Source organism: Barbatula barbatula (assembly GCF_947034865.1).
Source record: "Barbatula barbatula genome assembly, chromosome: 22".
Taxonomy (NCBI): Eukaryota; Metazoa; Chordata; class Actinopteri; order Cypriniformes; family Nemacheilidae; genus Barbatula; species Barbatula barbatula.
Window position 1 is genome coordinate 6,688,735 of NC_136785.1, and position 22,643 is coordinate 6,711,377.

Consider the following 22,643-nt stretch of genomic DNA (forward strand, 5'->3'; position numbering starts at 1 on the left):
TACTGCTGCCGCCTTCTGTGGAAATGAGGCCATATTGAGTTATCATGACTCCCCCACCGTCTCTCTGTGATCTGGGTCAGATATGGAGTCAGAACCAGGGCTTGTTTCATTTCCCAGAGAGCTCACTTATCTCCGTCTCTCTACACTGTGGCTTTACCTTTTAAGAAACCCTGTTAGGCAAAAAAATATGGGTAATGATTTGCTGGCATTAAGGTTAAAGCTGAGTTTTATCTTGTTTGCCTTAAAATAAACCACATTCTTCAAATCAAACCTATTATTTTGAACTAATGATCACACAAGTATAAATAGAATAAAAACACATTAAAATTATAATAATAATTAAAGCTGCAAGCAGCATTTAGCGGGTTCGAGCACTTTTAAGGCATCTAAAGCATCTTTGCCTTCATCAAGTAGGCCGAGGACTCTCATACTAAAACACCCAAGTGGACGATACTCCCAACGCCTGAAAAATTATAGATACGGTCAGCAACGGTTCATAGACACTACGCATGATTACACACATATGCACATATAGTACAGTTGAGGGGAATCATCTTTTCAGGTTCATTTGGTCACATCCATTTAAGAAATGATCCCGTCTAAATGCATTGAGTTGCTGCCATGTGACTGCTGAGTAGCTATTTTGGTTTACATGCAATTAAACTGGCTTACATAATAAAGGTGTGTGTAAAGTTTAGCAAAACAGCATCTTACAACCACCCAGACATGTTCTATATTTATAGATGTGTAAATATGGAGCAATGTTTAATCTTTAATGCATTATATATCTAACACCTTGTTCCTGTGAGACAGGAAACGTATCCCTTGTCCGATCACCATCATATTTAACATGCTTGTTTAGTGTAATAAGATGTATGATTGTACTAAATGGCAAGTTAATTGGATTATTTGTTAAGGTGGAGCGAGCTTTCAGGTAAACCGTTCACTTGAATATAATAAAGAACCCTGTAATGGTCACGCAAATGAAAAAGTTGAACATGTTTTTGATAGTTATTGATCTAGAGAGTCCAGAGAATTGTACTGTGGTGGAAATTTTAAAATCGCTTGAAAAACCTAAGTTCGCAAAAGTAGGTTCTTAACATCATCACAGATAACTCACAAACTGTTTGATCGATATCAATGGTTCAAGAGCCAAATTTGTTTGGAATTATGAGAGCTTTCACATGATATCGATAGTTTGTGTAAATGTCAAATGTCACGTGATACACAATTGTTAAGGCAACCAAAGATGTGCCAATTTTGCCATTTTACTGTTATAGCGCCACCTACTGCCCAAACGCCGCGGTATTTAGTAAGTCATCTCGGAGTGATGTTCTACACATATGTTCCAACTGATGATATCTCTAATAGTGCTCGAGTTATGGGCATGTTAATGTAATAGACTCTGTTTAAAATGTTTACGCCCCTAAGCAACCGTGAAAGGAAATTTCAACTTTTTTTGGTAATTATTTACAATCACTCTCCACAGATTTTATCTGCATTGGTTTGGATCCGATCAAGTAGGTTTTTAACATCATCAGTGATAACTCACAACCCGTTCAATCGACAGAAGCGTGTCCAGAGGCAAAGTTGTTCAGAATGAGAAGAGCTTTCATATGATAACAATAGTTTGAGTATATGTCACGTGATATAGGCCTACAATTGTTTATGCACTCCAAAAGCGTTACTTCGCCCCCCGGTGGCCGAATGAGTTCATATTTCTTAAAGACCTTCAGGAGCACGAGTCGAACAAGCCCAGCGAGTGTCGTTTCGATCGGCCTCCGTTAACCCGGTCTAATGAGTGCTCAAACTCCATTGGCCGATGACCGCCATGGTTCTTCAGATACGCCACTGTCCTTTTATACAGTGATGGTGCATGACACAAAGACACATCATACCAAATAATAAGTCGATCGGGCAAACGGTTGGGTAGTTATAGCCCTTTTCGAGTTCATGTATATTATAGCGCCACCTAGTGGCCAAACGCCAACTCATTTTTACTGTGACCCCGGACTGAGAGTCTATACACAGGGTACAAGGCACGTGAAGATTGCTCAAACGCTTCAGGAGTTATGGCCATTCTAGTAAAATATGCCACTTTCGGTTCAGACGTTTTGGCGCCCCCTAGGAATGGTGAATCGAAATTTCAACTTTTTTTTGGATAATTATTCACATGTTGGTTTGGTTCCGATCGGGCAAAAATCCAGGGACTAGTTCATTGTTTTTTGCATAAAATGCAAATTAGCGGACACATTTGCATACCGGAAATGAAATCGGAGATATATGTTTTTTAAGTTGTGAGTCAATGATTACAGTGATATAAAACACTTGGGTGTGCGACAAACGGTTTAGGAGTAATGAGCGTAAAGGCGCTTTTCATCGCTGTAGCGCCACCTATGGTCCGATTTGGCTGGGGCCATGTATCTGAGTAGCGACAAGGACTACTACCTTCTGACCGAGTCTCAGCTCTGTCGGCCTTACGGTTTAGGCTGCCCATTCAGTTTTAGGGCAGAATAATAATAAAAAGAATAAAACCAACAAATACAATAGGTTTCGAACCCTAATGATAAAGAGGTTGTTGTGAATTATTATTGTAATAAACACTTTCTTTTCACCAGCTTAAGAGCCAAATCGGTTACCCTGTTATCACGTTCTCGATTCATTACATCTCGCGATAGTTCTGTTTAAACAGCTAACGTTAAGAACGTAAGAGACATCGCCATCTGCTGGTAAATTAATCGTTGTTCATTAAGTTGAGAAAATATCAACAGGTAAAGGAAATATTTCATTTGCCGTTGTCTTGTTTCACTGAGGATTATTTCTGTGCATTTATCAAACAAACGTAAACCAACTTATACATTCTTTGGGATAGTTGTATTATTTGGTCGAATATGTGCATCCCTCTTTATGTTGTATTGTTTTGAAAACTTCATTTTAGGTTTGCTGCTGCTCTGTCCTTATGGGATAGTTCAACCAAAACTGAGCATTCTGTATTGAATTACTCACCCTCACTTTGTTCGAACATGTATAAATTACTTTGTTCTGCCGAACGCAAAGGAAGATATTTGGAATAATGTTAGCAATGTTCAGTTCTGGGACATCATTGACTACCATAAGAAACATTTAAATGGTAATCATAGGTGGCGGTGCCCAAGAGCTGTCTGCTCTCCAAAATTCTTCCAAATATCTAATTTCAACAGAACAAAACAAAAAAACTTAAACTATGGTAGTTTATAAAGTGTCTCAGAACCAAAAATTGCTAATATTCTTCCAAATATCTTTTTGTTCAACAGAACTAAAATAATTATACAGGTTTGGAACAACTTGAGGAAGAATGTAAATGTTTTTTGAGTGAACTAGCCCTTTAACCAATAAAAAGTGTTTGACCTTGCTGTGTAAAACCCGAAGATAAAAAGGTATTTGACTTTTGCAGGTGTGGCATCAAAGAGCCTTTCTACAACAAGCGAAAGAATGTATAGTATAATGCAATGTAAGTCGCTTTGGATATAAGTGTCTGTAAAATGTAGCAGGTAAATTAGCCTACGTAATATGTTTCCACCTCTGTTTTTCGTGTAAGGGGCGAACCATGTTTACAGAAGAATGAAACGTAAGGATCATGTGTTATTTTAAACAGATTTTCACTCAAGTCAAAAGTTATTTACTTGATCTTAAATGAAAGTGAATTTGTTCTTAGACCTATATTGACATTCTTTGATCCATAGACACCTTTCGCTTTCATTACTTTCAAAACACGCAATAGGTTGTTAAGGCTTATACATAAACATAGGTTAGACATTTATTTAAAATTCAAAAATGTATTTGGGTGAATCAGCTGTTTTCAGTCTGTGCAATAGTCTTTGTTAAATGCTAGATGGCAGTATTGTGTCGATTTTGCACAGTACTCTGACTGGATTTAAACCATAAAATGATTTATACATAATTTATATATAAAAGTATGTAATTTGCTCTTAAAAGTTGAATAGCTCCATGCATGATTTATTTCTCATATTGATCAAATATCTACTGTAACCCAATAATAACATAAAATTGCTGTGAAGATTTTGTCAAATGTCTAATTAGGCCTGTACATATGCTTAATATAACACATTACACTTTGTTGTCAATATTGAAAGCCCAACCTGGGATGAACAAGCTAGAATGAGCCTTCCTACATAAAATAAGACCCTGAGCAATTTGGGGATTTTGTGACTGTCTGGTTCCTACTTTGTCCTTTTCTAATCACAGACCATCACACACCCACATGGTACGTGCTTTTGTCACCGGAAAACCTGAGCTGCTTCTAATTGTAGCACGGGCAGTTTGCCATAGCCACAATGAGCTGTCTGTGCAGCAGGCTCTTATATTGAGAACTACGGCTAAATGAGATGCCACTGCACCACAGTGTGGGGCGGCTGCCAAACCGAACTCGGCAACCTCTTTACTGTGCCCTTTGGGTCAGCTTACACAGCAGCGCACCGTTCTGCTGAAATCCCTGAATTAATGAAAAGAAGGAAGGGGGTGGAATGACTCAAGCAAAAAAGGTGTTACACAAAATGGTGGTCACTTTTATTTGCTGTGTCAGATTGGGGCAGTCCAACACAAGGGATTTACAATTCAAGAGCGGGCTGTGCTTTGTGGTGTTATGTGAGGGCGTTTGCAGGTGGGGCAGTCATGTCCATGTACTTTTATTTGTACTGCGGTTGTCAAACGTTGATGATGTTAACGTTGATGCATCCAAAGGTGCACTCCTGCTTCATGATGCTTTGGGTGTGGGATGGTCTTTAAGCAGAAGTGTGTAATTTTTCTGATCATAACATAGCTCCTATAATAAGATGCAGAGACAACTACAAGTAACAAATTGGCCGGTTGAATTCTGTCCGACCAATGGCAAACCAGGGGAAAACTCAGGAAATTATAAGATGCAATTCTATTGGTTGACATTAGTTGCACATTGATTACAGATTCAACGATTTGGGTGCAGTTTGGATTCTTTTCAGTCTTTGGGTCTGTTTGCGCTTCATTTTTTGACCTTGCCCTGGGCCGCCACAGCCTCCATGGCTTTACGCACTGTTTCCTCATCACCCAAGAACTGCATGGGTTTGACAGGCTTCAGGTCCTTATCCAGCTCATAAACAATGGGAATGCCAGTGGGTAGGTTCAGCTCCATGATGGCTGCATCTGACATGCCTGTGGAAGCAAGTACACAGCGTATCACATGAGCACCTGAACATTCACTACCCTTTTCTGAACGTTCAAGCACTTACAAAAAATATATTGTACCATAGTAACATGCAATTTTTTATTAGGGAGGGAAGACCAAGGTTGCCTTGGCCTTTTCTTGACCTTTGTGACCTTTACTTACATTGCATCTTTAACTCTGGTAAGAATGCAGAACGCCTCTTTCGAAAGGTTGTGCCTGTAACAAGATCCTAACCCATGCCCTTCTCTGTGTGTGAATGAGGGCTATATATAGGCTCTGTGTCATCTGGGGCCATTGAAATCTGGTGGTCAGACTCGTCCTGTGTCTAGGGGTTGTTAAAAATTTCCTATCGCTGTTATTCTTAGATATGTTCACTTAACCTGCAGTAAAATGCAGCTTTAAAACTGCTGTAAAATAATTATATCAACTTAAGATAAAAGATGTAGTTGATCACGTATGTGATAAATTATTGCAAAAATAATTGCGTATAAAAAAATCCATCGTGAGCATCCTTCAGTATATATTCCTTTTGGGTTCTTGGATCAGTTTTAAAGATTTGTCAAGAGGGGATACTCACCTTCCAAGTGCTTGACAATACCACGGAGACTGTTTCCATGGGCAGCAATTATGACATTTTTGCCGGCCTTTATCTCTGGTGCAATGACATCATTCCAGAAGGGCAGAGCGCGTGCAATAGTGTCTTTCAAACTCTCACACATGGGAAGTTCACCCTCTTTTAGACCTTTGTAACGTCTTGACTGGTGAAAGAAAGAAATGGAGCAACATAGAAAACCTCTATAGCAAACAACCATGTGACATGATTATGATCAATTTAATTATAGGATCAATGGCATGAATGGCTGACATTAGAATCTTCCAAATGAAGAATTTTCCCAGCTTAATGTGCAAAAACCTCTTTAAACAATTTGTTGACAAGGAAACAGTGGGTCAACCAGTGGTTTGAGTTTGGGGGTTTTATGTGTGACCAATGGCAGATGGGGGCAGTGTTTCAGAAACTTCTTAGATACACATTGCTGTATAATTGTGTTTAATGATGCTAGTAACACCTTTGAAGTTTAAAAGATAAAACTTTTTTGCTGAATGTATTTCCGTTCGATTCAAAATCTATCATATTGTCTTAAAGATGAAATTTTGTCTCTTCTTCTTACCTCACTGATAATCTTGTGGTATAGATGATCTTTATCCATGGGAGGAGGAGGAATATCAAAAGACCTACGCCAGATCTTCACCTGCTCCTCTCCGTGCTTGGCTGCAGTTTCTGCCTTATTCAGCCCGGTCAGACCCCCATAATGGCGTTCATTCAGGCGCCAAGTACGCACTACGGGCAACCACATCTGATCTGTGCCCTCCGTGATGATCCACAGAGTCTTGATAGCACGCTTTAAAACGGAGGTGTAGCACACATCAAACTTCATGCCGGCATCTTTGATGGCCTGTGCACCACGCTTTGCTTCTTCCAAACCCTTCTCGCTGAGGTCGGCATCGAACCAGCCGCAGAAACGGTTCTCCTGGTTCCATGAGCTCTCACCGTGGCGTACAATCACTAGGCGATGAACAGCGGTCATGTTGAAAGGACTTGGTCTTTACTACAATAGATTTGAGACTAAACCCACCAAACACAGCCCTTCTTGATGTTGTGCACACACATACACTCTGTGACAGACAGTAACCCCTGCATGCCTAAGTCATGCTCTTTTTATAGCATTCCGGAATGTGGCCTCTCGCGAATGTCATATTTCTCCTGTTTAAACCAATCATGATGTTTCACCATCAGATTGACAGCCGCATTTACCTATTACCAATGACGTGTAAGAGGGAGGACCAGATATCTAACCGCTGTTCGAAGGGCAGAGGTGGTGAGTGTAATCAAAATAGCAACATGACTTTTAAACTGAGAGGTGTGGAATAAAAGTGCAAAGATCAAAGTTAGCCTATAAGGATAAAAGGTAGTCAAGGTGTAGTTTATAAATACAGGTCCAATAATGCAGAAAATAGGGTTTGCATTTATTTTTACATAGGGTGGGAATTCTGCCTTTGCCTTTATGTCGTTAAAATCCTGTATATGACTCTTTTTTGGTTGAACACAAAAGAAGATATTTTGAGAAATGTCTCAGTGGTTTTGTGTCCATACAATGGAAGTCGGTGGCGAATGTTGTTTAGTTACTAATATTCTTCAAAATATCTACTTTTATGTTCTGCAGAAGTAAAGTTATTCAGGTTTGTAATGACATAAAGATGAGTAAATGATGAAAGAATATTCAATGAACTATCAATTTGAATTCCCAGCAAATGCTGATTCATATTTCTAAATTTAATAAGAGATGATGGAGTCTTGTGTTGCATTATTAATTGTTATGTAATCCCAATTTATCCTATGCCTTAGAAAAAAAGTTCATTTGGTGTACTTAAGTCAAGTTCAAGTATATTTTAAGTACTTAAGTATACTTCAAGTATAAATTGAAAAAAAGGAAAACCTACTGGTAATTTTATGCCAGTATATAATTGTACAGACATTTTTGTTAGCAAAAACTTGAGGCAAAGCTAAAATTTTAATTGCAGATGTAACAGCTGTAAAAATGTATATGGAAAGTTCTGTCATATTAGCATAAAATGAAAGTGTGCTGTCTTGGCTGAAAACAACTTGCCCTGAAATATCGTTAAATATGTCATTGCCATTTTTTTTTCAAAATGAACACCATGCACAATATTTTTATTTAAGGCATTTTATAAAAGCAGATTAAAAATCCTAATTTTACTAAAGCAGTCGGGCATGGTTTAGGCTAAACCTTGTCTGTGAAACCGGGCCTTAAAGTATGCTTTCCTGGGTTTTTTAGTTTAAAATAAATAAACTAACAGCACGCTTTGTGTAAAGGATTATTCTGTGTGCATCTAAACATAGCACTGAGATCAGCAATGCTCTTTTATGTGTGTATGAGTTTAATTGAGAGTGTTTTAGACTGGTATCAAGCGAATATGCTTGAGGGTAACCATTCGCTCATGCCCTATATTCTCTGTTCTGGATGAGGTAGATAGTACGTTGATCTTTGTATGTAGTACTTCTTTCATCCAGAAGAGGCAGTATTGTGTTTCCTTCTGCAGGTAAAACACTGAAAATAGAGCTGTAACCATTGCAGCAACAATTGTATTGCAGCACAGCCCCCCCCCCCCCCCCCCCATCATCCCCAACCCTCTACTCTCTTGCACCAGCTCTCACTTCTCTATCTGCATTGGAAACTGTGTGGTATGTATATATTTTTTTAATCTCTGAAGAATCTATTAGATTAAATTGGATGCAGTGCAGGCAAAAATAAATTTCAGAGAACCACCTTGATGACAGTTGCAATATTATAAAATATGATATACAGAAGTATTAGGTTTTTATATTATGGAACTTTTAGAATCAAAGTGTCATTTATTTAATCTTTGCTAAACTATGTTATACTTTGCTTCTTTTCTTGCACACAGATTTACCCTCACCTCACCTCTCTCTCTCTCTCTCTCTCTCTCTCTCTCTCTCTCTCTCTCTCTCTCTCTCTCTCTCTCTCTCTCTCTCTCTCTCTCTCTCTCTCTCTCTCTCTCCCTCTCTCTCTCTCTCTCTCTCTCTCTCCCTCTCTCCCTCTCTCTCTTCTCTGCCAGTGATACTGCATTGTCAGAGTTTAGAAAATCACTTGCGTCAGAGCTCTTTTCTGGCTATATAAACTGAAGCGACTGCAGCAGAGCTACCAGTTCAGTGTTGAGGCTGATCAAGCTGACCAGGGTACCAAGGCACAGAGCAGCTTGTCCTTGGAGCCATGAGTGCTGTCGGGTTCGACCCTTTCTTCTCCTCCTCTTACAAGCGGTGGTATGTGGAGAGCAGCCCTCGGGTATCTCAGCGTGGCCGATCTCGCACCACGTTCTCTGCCCACACCCCTTCTCTCTCCTCAGCCCGTCTCCACTATGCCTCCCCTGGCCGGACATCTGCCTCTTTGCTGCTGAGCAGCCCCGGCCGATCCATGGACATAGACCTCAGTCATGCTGTCCAGGTGAGCTCAGAATTCCGAGTAGTCCGAACTCAAGAAAAGGCCCAGCTGCAAGACCTCAACGACCGTTTTGCCGGTTACATCGAGCGTGTCCACGAACTAGAGCAGCAGAACCGTGCTCTTGAGGCTGAGCTGCTCCTGCTAAGACAGACACACGTGGAACCCTCACGTTTGAGGGGCCTGTACGAGCAAGAAATCCGAACCTTGAGAGCTGCCGTAGAGGAAGCCCGTATGGAAAGACAGGCCGCACTGAGCCACAGAGAGAGCATGGAGGATGCTTTGCGCAGCCTGCAGGCTGGCTACGAGAGAGAGGTGGAAGGACGTGAGGATGCCGAAGGCAGGCTGCTGGAAGCCCGCAAGGAGGCAGATGACAATACCTTGGCTCAGGTGGAGATGGAGAAAAAGGTTGATACATTGCTCAATGAGCTGGCTTTTCTGAAAAAGGTGCATGAGGGTGAGATCTCAGAGCTGCAGGCCCAAATTCAGTTTGGAGCCCAGATTGCGATTGAAGCGGAGACCACCAAGCCCGATCTGTCCAGCGCCCTGCGGGATATCAGATCCCAATATGAGAAGCTGGCAGCCAAGAACATCCAGTCAGCTGAAGAATGGTTCCGTAGCAAGATGGGCAATTTGACGGAGAGTGTAGCCCACCATACCGATGCAATGAGGAATTCGAAGGATGAAGCAGGGGAGTATCGCCGTCAGCTCCAGGCGTGCGTCCTTGAGATCGATGCCTGCAGGGGCCTGAATGAGTCATTGGAGAATCAGCTCAGAGAGGTGGAGGACAAACAGAGCACGGAGATTGCAGCCATGCAGGTGTGTACCAAATAAAACATTTGTGGCGATAAATTATTATCAATATAAACTGTTTGAAGTAGAAATTCACCACCACTGTTTTTATTTTTCTCTACAGGACACGATCAGTGACCTTGAGGATGAACTTAGAGCAACTAAGGGCGAGATGGCAAGATATCTTAAAGAATACCAGGATCTTCTTAATGTCAAGATGGCGCTGGATATTGAGATAGCAGCTTACAGGTATGGTAGAGTGTGACATCATAATATACAGTACTGTACAAAAAAGTGTACTGTCAATGCTTCTGATTGGCCAGTCACATGATCTTCACCTTTTGCAGGAAGCTGCTCGAGGGGGAGGAGTCTCGCTTTAATGTGGGCATGGGAGGTTTGGTCGGCTCTTACTCCGTTGGTCCCGTCTACTCCCGGCCCATGTTTTCTTTGAGCTCTGGCGCCCCCTATCTACATGGCTCTCGCCTTGGCGGCACATATTTCTCAGCCGATGAGTCCATTACATCCAGTCAGGCTCAACAATCTGAAGCCAGTCCAACACAGGAAGAAGAAGAAGAAGAAGAGGAGGAGAAGGTGGAAGAAGAAAAGGAGGAGGAAGAAGAACAGAAGGAGGAGGAAGATGAGAAGGAGGAGGAGGAAAAAGAAGAGGAAGAAGCTACAAAGGAAGAAGAGGAAGGTAAGAGAACTGAGGTCTTATTGATATAACATGAATGATTGTGTTAAATAAAATGTGCCTCACTAAAGAAATGTTTTAAACTGCAGGTGGTGAGCAGGAAGAAGAAACCGAAGATGAGGCAAAACAAGAAGAAAAGGCAGATGAAGTGGAGGGGGCTGAAGTAAATGAGGAAGTTAAAGGGGGAGATGAAGAGGAAGGAGAGGAAAAAGCAGGAGAAGGGGAGGAAGTAGAAGGTGAGCAGAAAGAAGGAGAGGTGAAGGAAGATGAGAAAGCTGAGGACGAAGGGGACGATAAAGAGGATACTGAGACAGTAAAAAGTGAGGAAAAAGCTCACACAGCTGCTGATTCTGAAAAAGAGGAAACCAAGACAGTTAAAGACAAGGGAGAGAGTGAAACAAAAAAAGAAAAAAGTGAGCCTAAGACTGAAAAAGCCAAAGATGAGGTGAAACCCGAACCAGCCAAAGAGAAAGCCGAGGAAAAAACAGAGTCTGTACCTGAGCCAAAGTCAGTCAAAGATAAACCGAAAGAGGAGCCAGAGAAACCCAAAGCGAAAGAAAAGGCAGAGCCAGAAAAAGCCAAGGGCAAAGATGGAGGAGAGAAGGACAAGAGTGAGAAAGTGGAAAGTGTAAAGCAGGAAAAGGGTAAAGAGGAAACTGATAAACCCAAAGGAAAGAAATAATGAATCGGGTGTACATTATAACAGCACAAATACCAGTAGCCTGACCTGCTTCTCTAGTCTTCCTTGAGTCTGTTATTTATCAATGCCTTGATAAATGGTGCTCAGTGCAATATATGTTTGACATTTTATCAGCTTTAAAAATAGATTGTTTTATGACTCTGATATGCAGAATGAATGTCTGCTTGTAAAGTAGATATTTTGAATGACGCAACTTCCTTGCAATGTATTGCAAAATGTGAAATGATGCTTTTAGTGCAATAAAAACAAATGTCTTGATGATCAAAGCAATTCCACTGACATTCTGTTTGTTGGTGTAATAGTTTGTTCTGCACACATATAGTTTAATGTGTGTCTTTAGATATTTAAAGCAAGGCTGAGGCTATCAGTTTAAAATCAGCACAGCTGATGAGGAAACGGCAAATGCATGGTGATAGATTTGATAAAAATTAGGATTGACACAAAGGAAAGGGACTGTTTAAATTGTTTTGGATAAAAGCCTGTAAAACATTTCATATTTTTGTTTGTCATAGTCTTTTGTAAGGCATTCATTTATTTTGTTGTTAAGATGAATTAGAAAAAAAACTTCGACATACATACACCTTAATAAATTATTCATGTATACTTGAACAAAGGTTTGACAATTTATAAAGTAAGTTAGTTATGTTATGTATTAAAGTTCTGTCATGGTTTACTCACCTTATTGACTACCTGTATGACTTTCTCTTTTCTGCAGCACACAAAAGAATATATTTCGAACAATGTTGGTAACCAAACAACAGTGGTACTCATTGACTTTGGTTTTGAGTCTGTACAATAGAAGTGAATGTGTACTGCTGTTATTCGGCTACCAGCATTCTTCAAAGTATCTTCTTTTGTGTTCTGCAGAAGAAAGAAAGTCATAAAGGTTTGAAATGACAAGAGGGTGAGTGAATGCTGACAGAATTAGTGCTATGATTTGGGGTGGGCCACTTGGCAGAGGGGAAAAAAGGAGTAAAGTTGTTGCTAAAAGACAGACATGCCTTCGATGTGTATTCTTTTGAATACATTTACATTTTACATTTACATTTATTCATTTGGCAGACGCTTTTATCCAAAGTGACTTACAAGTAGTTTTTTTTTACAGTGACATTACTGCAGAGCAATCAGGGGTAAGGTGCCTTGCTCAAGGACACTTCTGTCATGACCTGCTGGCACTGAGATTTGAACCAGTGTATTTGAATAGATACATCACAAGTTAAAGGGGTCGTATGACACAGCTAAAAATACAATTATCATTTGTTTTAAATGTAATGCAATGTGTATACACGATTTAAGGTTCAAAATTGCTACATGTTTGTATATCCTCTTTTCCCCGCCTCTCTGAAACGTGAAGATTTTTACAAAACTCATCGCTCTGAAAAGCGAGGTGTGCTTTGATTGGCCAGTTAACCAGTGCGTAGTGATTGGTCGAATACTGCAAGCGTGTGACGGAAATGTAACGCCTCTTACCATATTACTCATTTCGAATCGTACCCCGAACTGATGTACATTTGTGGGGGTGTGGTTACACAAGGCGTTACAGGCAGGTCTAGGTAGGCATTCGCTTTTAGATAGAATGCATATTTTGTTTCCGACACTTTATTTTTTTAATTTTACGTGTCTAATATATGCGTGGGCAACTTATAACACACCAAAGACACAGAATAACACATATTAAACCCCTTTAAAATGAACATTTCTACAAAAATGCAGTTTTTACAGCAGTAGAACAGGTTCATTAAAAACAGGACATTACAATGACACTCAAATGACCAAAGATTGCAGTATTGCTCATTTCTAAACTTGAGTCATTAGAAGCAGTATCATGTAACTAGACCCTGGGCTGGTTTGTAAATAATTCTGTTCATCACTTTTTTTGAAATTATGTTTGTTTATTGGAATGATGGTCCATTAAAATGATCAATGCCCTGAGCAGGCCATTATGAATATTGCAGAAGTCCCTTTTAGTGTTACAATGTTACATTTATTTGTGATGTTGCACTTTAAGCCTGCATTGCAGCATCATTTTCTCATTAAAGTGTCACACAAAGCGACTGCTGAGTGTCATGCAATAGTGATCTTCATAGTAATAGTAAATTTACAAAGGTCATCCTTACCATATTCCATAAACCTTAAAGGGATGGTCATCAGAAATGAAAATTCTGTCATCATTTCTCAACCTCTTGTCATTTCAAACATCTATGACTTTCTTCTGCAGAACACAAAAGAAGACATTTTGAAGAATGCTGGTAACCAGACAATGGCGTTACCTATTCACTTGCATTGGTTTTGTGTCCATACAATAGAAATGAATGAGTACTACCGTTGTTCAGTTACCAACATTCTACAGAATATCTTCTTCTGTGTTCTGCAGTCATACAGGTACAGTCATACTCATACTCATACATACATAAAGTCATACAGGTTTGGAATTACAAGAAGAAATTAATTTTTTAACAGAACCTTTACATTTTCAATAATTGTCTTAAATTACAATAAAATCCTTAATCTGAAGAGATTTTTCTTAACAGTAGAAATATCGTAACATGCATAAATTGTTTCAGAGAACATCAGTAGTACGTTATATTTGAATCACCTGATCAGTCCAGAAGTTGAAGATTACTGTGAAGTACTGTATGAGTTTTATACAAATTATATTGTTCTCAATCAGCTCCAAAACAATGTGCGAACCAATATATATATATATGATTTATCTGACAACTATAAATTCCTAAGATTAAATAATTATGCACACAAATCACATTTTCATTTTATTTGGATAATTTGCGGATGATGTTTTTACAGTTAGAATTTCATGTTATTCTTCATGGTCTGAGCTGGACACACCGACTGCACAAACTCAAAGTTTCCTAAACAATTTTCGTTTCCTGTAATTTTCCACAAATGTTGAAATTTTATTGTGATGTGAAAACCCGCACTTATTTTTTTAAAATAATTTTCACCTCTTTCAAGTAATATGATAATTAATCTCACAAATAAAGTCTATGTATGCTTAATGAAATCCAGACACAGGTGAGAAAGAACGACACAAAGCGTACAGTGCATTTTAGTATGACGTTTATTGAGCAAATGCTGCTGAGAAATTCATTCAGATGAATAAAGACATGAGCCTGCAAACGGTAGCACCTCATTAACGGTAAGTTGTTCAAGTCAATCCTATGCATACAAGAATGTATGTGCGCTTTGACGGCTTTATTTTCAAATGCGCTCAATAGGTAAACATAACTGACGACGGTATAAAGCATGTTTAAGGCTAAAAGTTTCTTAGTTGCTTTATGTACTGAGTGTATATGACCATGGCCTGTTTTTACCAACGTTTTCCTCCCTCCTTAATTCTAAGTTGCATTTTTTGGCTCAGTTGATCTCCCCGCATTTTCTATTAAGGCCATTTTGTCTGAACATGTTTCTTCACTACGGCCCCGCGTTACCCAAAGCTAGTCACTCCCCATCACTCTGTGAGTATTGTTATATTACTGTCATACATACAGCGGTTATTTTCTACCTCGAGGAGCACGCTCCCCCTGAGCTGGCATGCAGATGCCACATTCAAGTGACCTCCCCCCTCCCCAGGTATTGCGGTTTGAAAGAAAGTGAATAGAGTTCCCGACGTCCCTGTACGCATATGCAGCATAACCCATTTAAAGCTGTCACTCAACATGCATTTTAAAATTTAGCTTGCCGCGTCTTATGGCTTCCCTCTAAGCTTGCTTTTGTTTTGTTAAGTCTTTCAGTTGGTTAATGGTGTTAAGAATATCTGTTGAGCTTTACGATTTGTTATGTGAGTTTGTATTTGTGATTGCTTGATATGCATTCTCGCCGGTTCCTCTTCAGTCGGTTGGGTTTACTCTGCATCCGCGGCCTTCACCCCCGGTTTCTCCGCGGTTTTGGACACCACTTTCTCCTGGACTTCCTTTACCTCGTCTCCTTTCTCGGTTACCGTAACAGTTTTTGTAACTTGTTGGACTCCACCCTCTACGGTGGTTATGGTCTCCACCGTTTTGGTGATAACCACCCGCTGGCTTGTATCGTCTTTGGTGGGACTCTCGTCTACTCCGTTGGAGATCACTTCCTTCTTATCTGACTCTTTCTTCTCCTCCTTCTTGTCATCCATTCCCATGTCTCCATTCACTGTAGCCTCTTTCTTGTCTGTTTTCTTGTCTTCAGCCTCTTTTTCAGGTTCACTCTTTTTACTGACTTTTTCTTCCACTGCCTCTGGGAAATCTTCTTTAGCCTCAGCTTTTGGTGCCTCTGGCTGGGGAGCGTCTTTCTGTGTGGATTCTTTCTTGGATGTGTCTTTCTTAGGACTCTCGCTCTTTGGAGAATCAACTTTGGGGGCTTCTTTCTTTGGAGCCTCTATCTGTGGTGCCTCCTGCTCTTTGGGGCTTTCACTCTTTGGGCTTTCACTCTTTGGACTCTCGCTCTTTGGTGATGCATCTTTTGGAGAGTCGCTTTTTGGAGATCCTTCCTCCGTCTTGGTTGAAGTAGACTTTTCTTTTTCAGGTTTGACTTCCTCTTTATCATCTTTTACCTTGTTTTCATCTTTTACTTCTTCTGGTTCTGCTTTTTTAGACTGCTCCTTGTTTTCTGCTTCTTTTTCATCTGTGGATCCTTTATCGCTACCTGCATCCCCCTCATCTTTCTCATCTCCCTCTTCCTCTCCTCCGCTGCACTGTTTCTCCTCTGCTTTCTCTTTATCAGGAGAGGCCTCTGCTACAGGTGACTTGGAGCTTGGGGCGGTCTCTTCGGCTTCTTGCTCTTCTTCATCTTTTTCCTCACCTTCTTCCTCTTTGTTTTCCTCCTCCTCTCCCGCCTCTTCCTCACCTCCGTCTTCATCCTTTCCAGCCTCCTCTTTTTCATCACCTTCCTCCTTCTCTCCCTCCTCTTCTTCCTCAGCAGGAGCACTAGAGGCTACTTTGGCTTCGGTGGATGCAATCACCTCCTCCTCTCCTTCTCCTTCCTCATCACCTTCCTCATCTTTCACTCCTTCCTCTTCACCACCTTCTTCTTCACCACCCTCAGCCTCTCCTTCATCCTCTCCCTCGTCTTCTTTTTGGGCAGCTGATAACTCCTCTGCCATCTCAGCCAAAGCCTCATCCATCTCTGACTTCTCATCCTCCACCCTTGTCTCCTCGATGATCTCTTCCACAAACTTGTGTTGAACTTTAAGCTTGGGGGGTTCACTTTTTACCTTTTTGCCTTTAGTGACTGTCTGGCGATATGGGAAAGTGCTAAAGTGGCTCTCCTCTCCTTCAAGAAGTTTTCTATATAAACAGAAATGCATTGAAGTTTAAGAAGAGTTGGACTATGTTTCTAAATGTATTATTTAGAAAGATCTAATTGTAAATTTGACAAAGTGCAGATAATTCTGTTTTTGTTGCATAGAATATTTCCATACAGAGTCATTTACATGGGACCCATATGCAAAATATATCTTACCTATATGCTGCAATCTCTATATCAAGTGCCATTTTGACATTCAGGAGGTCCTGATATTCACGTAGATGCCGAGCCATTTCCCACTTTGTGCTCTTGAGTTCATTCTCCAGCTGGTGGATAGTTTCCTATTGAGACATACATAATAATGCGACAATTTAGTTATAGCCTCAAAATATTTATCAAAAATACGTATGTTGCTCAAAATATAATTAATGTGAATTAACATATTATCATATCTGTCATATATCGTATATCAATTATGTTAAAATGCTTTTCAGGATACATAAATAACCCTTACATGCAAGAAACGATTTGTGATGCACCATTATTACATCTTCTGTGTTGGGTTCATATTTATCATGTTTTCCTCTTTTTCCTTCTTTTTGCCTCATCTGGTTCTCATTTTTCAAATGTTAAAATTTTGAAAACTGAAATTAATTGAACTTGAATAGCTCTTAAGGATACATGCAATATTTGGATTGCGAAGATTTTGGATTAAAAAAACTGTTATCATCCATTATTAAAATAATTAACTATTGATGTTTTGCACTGCATCAAATTTTACTGTATTCAGCCTTCAAGGGCATCCACTAATCAGTATGAGGTGATGACAGAACACAGCCAATGAATGAAGCCTGCATCTGCTCTGACTCAGCAAAGAACAGGGAGAGACCGCATTCTGGATGTCTGCCTCTACTTAACCCTTTCCAACCACATTCCTCTGCACCTATGATGTAATCTCTTTTACACAAATCCTTTGCTGAATGACTATGTCATTTTCTGTTTCTATTGTGTATTGTTTTGCTCTCCACTCCATTGATGTGTGCTCAAAATGCACTCACATTATTTTATGACTGCACCAAATGATGCAATAAAAACGGAAGAAAATGCACCAAGTGTATGTTGCAGATGTGTTAATGAACATTTCAATTGATTCAAAATCTAAATACAAACAAAATATCCTCTGTAATAGAACGTATTATATAGTATGAATGTTTAACTTTACTTAAACTAAATAACTTTTTTTTCGTTTCCCCAATGCCTATATAAGACATTCTACGATTTAAAAATACACAATTTGCTCACTTTTAAATGGACTTTGCCAAAACTAATTCCACGCATTCTTCAAAATAATACTGCCGTACATAAGTGACTATTTACCTGAAGACTGGCAAGGTCATTGTTGTGTCGGTCCTCTATATCGCTCAGCTGCCTCTCCAGCGAATCTTTGGTTCCTCGGACAGACTCCAGCTCGACAGTTTTGGACTGTAACTGGCGCCGGTAATCTGTGATCTCATCTCGAGCCGATTTGATGGCGTTTTTATTCTGGTCTGCCGCCTCCGTTAGTTTCGAGTACCGGCACATGAACCAGTCTTCCACCTGCTGCAGGTTTTGCGTCGAGTGGCCCTCCAGCTGCGAGCGAATGTCCCGGAGCGCTTCGGTGATATCAGCCTTCTGGTAGTCCCTCTTCTCCACGGTAATCTGCGACGCTTGCACCTGCGCCAACAGATCGCTGACCTCCTCCTGGTGGTTGTTGCGAATGAAAGCGATCTCGTCCAACAGGGACTGTACTTTCTTGTCCAACTCTGCTTTGACAAGTGCTGAGTCACCCCTGTCTTTCTTCAGGGCGCGGATGATGGCTTCCGTTTCTTCCCTGATGCGCGCCTCTTCATCGAAGCGATCCCTAAGGCGCTGGATGTCGTCTTCAATGTGATCCGTGTCCAGTTGAATCTGAGCCTTTTCGTTGTGGATCTGCTCCAGCATAGAGCGCAACTCCTGCAGCTCTTGGTCGTAAAGATCGCCCAGCTGAGACCGAGACACTTGTTTCTGCCGCAGTGCCTGGATCTCCGCCTCGATCTGTTGGTTCTGCTGCTCCAAATAGTGAACCTTGTCGATGTACCCGGCGAACCGGTCGTTGAGTCCCTGGAGCTGCTCTTTCTCGTTGGAGCGTTTGAAGTCTCCGTTCGGGCTAAAATCGAGGTTGTCGGCTGAACTCAGTACTGTTGAGCCGTACGCTCTCGCCACGGGAACGTTGAAGCTCCTCTTGTAAGTAGTCGAACTCGGGCTCGCTCGGGACCAGGTTTGGGTGCGGTAGCCGCTGGAGGGGCTGCCGCTACTACGGCCATAGCTGGTCCTAGTCTCCATCACCCTCCGGTAGGGACTTCCTATAGTGTCTATCGAGTAACTCATCCGGACAGAGTGTACGTGCAGATGGAAAGAAACTGTGTGGACTAAAGAAGAGTTGTGGATAGGTGTAGGGCGTGTGGCTCTCTCAGCGCCGGATAGCCGGACCACCTGCCTTTATATACACGGGGCGCTGTTGCGAAAAGGCTCAGGCTTGTTTTGACTGGACCATTGATCCGTCGTTGTGGGAGGGTCCTGATCGCTACACCTATCTGTTTCAGTTGCTTCCTGGTCAAACGTGACGAGTGGGTGGGCGACCCTGAAATCCTACGGATAAGGAAAATAGGTGACAGGAGACAAATTCATAAAACGATCGAGATGTTGATTAGAAAATGTATCATATGCGTACCAAACTTATTTGACTTGACATCATTGGTACTGTGGACAGAGTCTGGACGCGCTGTCCACTCACAGCGCAGCTACTGTCAGTACCAAGGACAGCTGCTCTTTAGATTAGACCAACTCAAGGGCGTGTATTAGCTCGAGTGCAGGGTGCTAGTTTGAAAAGCTCATAATGTTTGTATATAATAGTACATCATTTATAATAAATAATAATTAAATATTATAAAACATTCTGCATTGAGTGAATGTTGTCAATGGCAAGTTTTAATTCAAAGGGATTTGCATTGATTTTAATGATTTGGGTTAATTTGCAATTAAATTATTATATAGAATATTTTTTTGATATATTTTTTATGTAAACTGTAAAGTTTTAAGTACAATTTACAACAGCACGTCAACACATCAAAAGAAGCCATTTCAATTATTTTTTTTATATTACATCAACTTTATTTCAAATTATAACCACACATTTAAAATAGTCCTAAAAAATTGAACGCAGCCACTATTTCTTTACAGCATAAAGATTCTAGCACTGATGTTTTATATTGGTTGAAGAATTACATCTTTTCACGTAAATCACAATAATGCCTTCGCAGAACAGATACATGGGTCTGGCACATGAAACTTTTCCCTTCTTTGCCTCATCTGAAAATGTGATATTTTTTATATCATGTGATAACCAGACAAGCTCCCTTGTTGTATAAATTGGTTACTTACATTACATAGTAGATTTTTATAATTTAGATTTTTATCATTTAATATTTTAAATGCTTAAATTAAAAACTACAAATGAACATTAATACGTTTTTAATGCTTCATTATAGAACTTTATTTCTTTGACCTTGCAAGTCCCTGACAATTGAATTCCCTGAAGTCTCAGCTGAGTATAATTAAGACAAATCGTTTTTTTATAAGGAAATGTATGAAGGTTAACATTAGCATCTTATATATTCCTATATTTCCCATCACTCGGCCACACAGCCCGATCATGTCACGAAAGAATAAAATGATGAATCATTCTACTATTCATTAAAAAAATTAAAATGTCCATCTGAGAGGATTTTGATTTTTCCAATGAATTACAGGCTTTATTCCATTAGCTTTGTCATTGGATTTTGCGCTGGCGTGTGCTGCCGATTTTAGCCTCCACAGTCTACGTGCACTCATGCACCGCAGAAGAAGCGCTCATGAACCCAAAGACCTTGTTTTACTCTTTCAGAAGCTGGTTGTCTGAGAACCAACCTTTATATATGTGCAAATTATCCCTGAGGAACAAGGCATTTGTCACTCAAGTTGATTATGTGCAGGGCAATGCGGTTTAAAATTCAATGCAGACCAGCAGTAATACTGCAGAGAACGCCCTTATAGTACCAGCCTAGACTGATCCATTATTGGTGATCCTGCTGTTATGAGTAGGCTATATAACGGGCAGTGTGCGTGCATGGTCCCAGACGCAGAGAGCAAAGGCTCTGATTTATTAATAACCAGTTCTTGGGGGAGGTATGCTCTGATGCAGGAATACAGGAATGGCATCTATAGACTGTATTAAAGTGGGAATTTAAATTGATTTGAGAAGGTACATTTATGCACAATGTCTGTTATTAGGTAAAGGATAGCATCAGGAGGAGGTTTTGTAAATGAAAAGTTTTTTCAATTAAACTTTCAGGAAAACTGTGTTGCAAGATAAGCTCTTTGGTTTAAACGCAGGGCAGCAGTGCATGAAATCGAGTTGATGCTGATTTAAATCTCTGGAGGTTACTGCTGTTTAATCAGCCCTTGGGAATTCTTAGAGTTGCTTCCCTCCCCTCTGATAAACATAATGACTCAGCAGTTATCATCCTACAGCAGAAATAGCAGTAGTTTATATCATTCAAGGTCCCAGCTGACATCAGGAAAAAGATTTCCTCTCTCTGCACGCCATCCTTAATGTTTTCTCCTGCCGAACATGTTTTATTCATGAGAGAGGAAAAGTTGGGGAAAAGGGTAACGCCTGTGTCATTTCATTGGGTGGAAAAAATCTTGCATTTGTGTACGACAGAGAGACCCCTGGTGGTCTCTTTTCAGGTGTGATTTATAGCCATATTTTTATCTCACCCCAGACCAAAGATGCTGCCGGTCAACGTGTCGATGTGGAAGCAGAGAGCAGGATTATAAAGTAGCAAGCCCTCACAATCTGTGTCATGGACAAAACCTAACCGCTGTAACACACAGCTACACACATGTGTATATACTTGTTTTTGGGTATTTCAGGATCACATCTAATATATGCTGCAAATCTACAATGTGAGCTACCATAAATGTCTCAGCAGAAAACAGAAATCTGTTTTTGTTGAGATTTTTACGATTTGCCGAGACTATATGGCTGGTGTATGCTAGATGGATAGATCTTGAAGAATCATCACATGGGTCGTTTAATACAACAACAGTTATAGTGACCATGGGCTGTCAGAAGAAGAATTAAATATATAGATAACATTATGTAAGACAATAAAAGTCTTCTCATGTTATGTAATATATAAGTTGTTTAACTTATTTATGCTCAAACTAAATCATGCCAAAATATAGCTTTGGGGAAAATTAAGGGACCATTTCAATTTCATTTAATCAGCATTTCTTTAGATGTATTGTGGCCATTCCAGTCCAGTGTCTCTTGAATTTCAATAAAATCAAACCCCAGGAGTGACATAAAGTCATCAAACAGCAACTGATACAATGACAAGACACATGAAAACATTACTGTTTTTACTTTAAATACATGTTCAACTATCACTACTTGTTTTCTTTGCCTAATTTGAGGTCTGAAAAAATACATAGCATATTTTCTGTTAATTTGACATGTTTCTCCAGTTTTCTTTTTCTGCAAATAAATGCTAAGTGATAAAATATTTTTATCTAAAATTAATTATAAATGCTAGCTTACAAAATGAAACAAAAAATTTAATTTTTCCAAAAAACATATGTATAAATAAAATCAGGAAAACACAAAAATGTCACGAATGGCTCCTAAGATTTGAAGTCATGGCATCTGGTCACAGGTCACGTGAGAACCTTTGATGTTATACATCCAATGTGTGCTTATCTAAACCTGACAGCCATCATCATCACCTTATCTTGTAACATCAGCTCCCTCGCTCCTGCACTTGGGTGTCACAATCCCAAGCACAGATTTTTAACTCTGCAGCTTAATGTTTGCACAGGAGGCGGCTTTTACTGAACTTGGCTAAATTGATAACTGGAGAA

General features: G+C 40.0%; 3 protein-coding genes across 3 annotated transcripts; 1 reads left to right on the plus strand and 2 right to left on the minus strand.

The window, feature by feature from the left end:
• Positions 1 to 3,970: 3,970 nt before the first annotated feature.
• Positions 3,971 to 6,915, minus strand: pgam2 (phosphoglycerate mutase 2 (muscle)). Its single transcript, XM_079487138.1, has 3 exons — positions 6,370 to 6,915; positions 5,778 to 5,958; positions 3,971 to 5,187 (listed from the first exon to the last, which is right to left on the minus strand). The coding sequence occupies exons 1-3, from the start codon at positions 6,784 to 6,786 to the stop codon at positions 5,018 to 5,020; spliced, it is 768 nt and encodes a 255-aa protein (XP_079343264.1). The 5' UTR covers positions 6,787 to 6,915; the 3' UTR covers positions 3,971 to 5,017.
• Positions 6,916 to 8,686: 1,771 nt separating this feature from the next.
• On the plus strand, positions 8,687 to 11,698 carry nefla (neurofilament light chain a). Its single transcript, XM_079485856.1, has 4 exons — positions 8,687 to 10,056; positions 10,154 to 10,278; positions 10,377 to 10,723; positions 10,810 to 11,698. The coding sequence occupies exons 1-4, from the start codon at positions 9,013 to 9,015 to the stop codon at positions 11,400 to 11,402; spliced, it is 2,109 nt and encodes a 702-aa protein (XP_079341982.1). The 5' UTR covers positions 8,687 to 9,012; the 3' UTR covers positions 11,403 to 11,698.
• A 2,784-nt stretch (positions 11,699 to 14,482) lies between these two features.
• nefma (neurofilament medium chain a) lies at positions 14,483 to 19,151 on the minus strand. Its single transcript, XM_079485898.1, has 3 exons — positions 18,039 to 19,151; positions 16,878 to 17,002; positions 14,483 to 16,702 (listed from the first exon to the last, which is right to left on the minus strand). The coding sequence occupies exons 1-3, from the start codon at positions 19,065 to 19,067 to the stop codon at positions 15,283 to 15,285; spliced, it is 2,574 nt and encodes an 857-aa protein (XP_079342024.1). The 5' UTR covers positions 19,068 to 19,151; the 3' UTR covers positions 14,483 to 15,282.
• Positions 19,152 to 22,643: the final 3,492 nt, after the last annotated feature.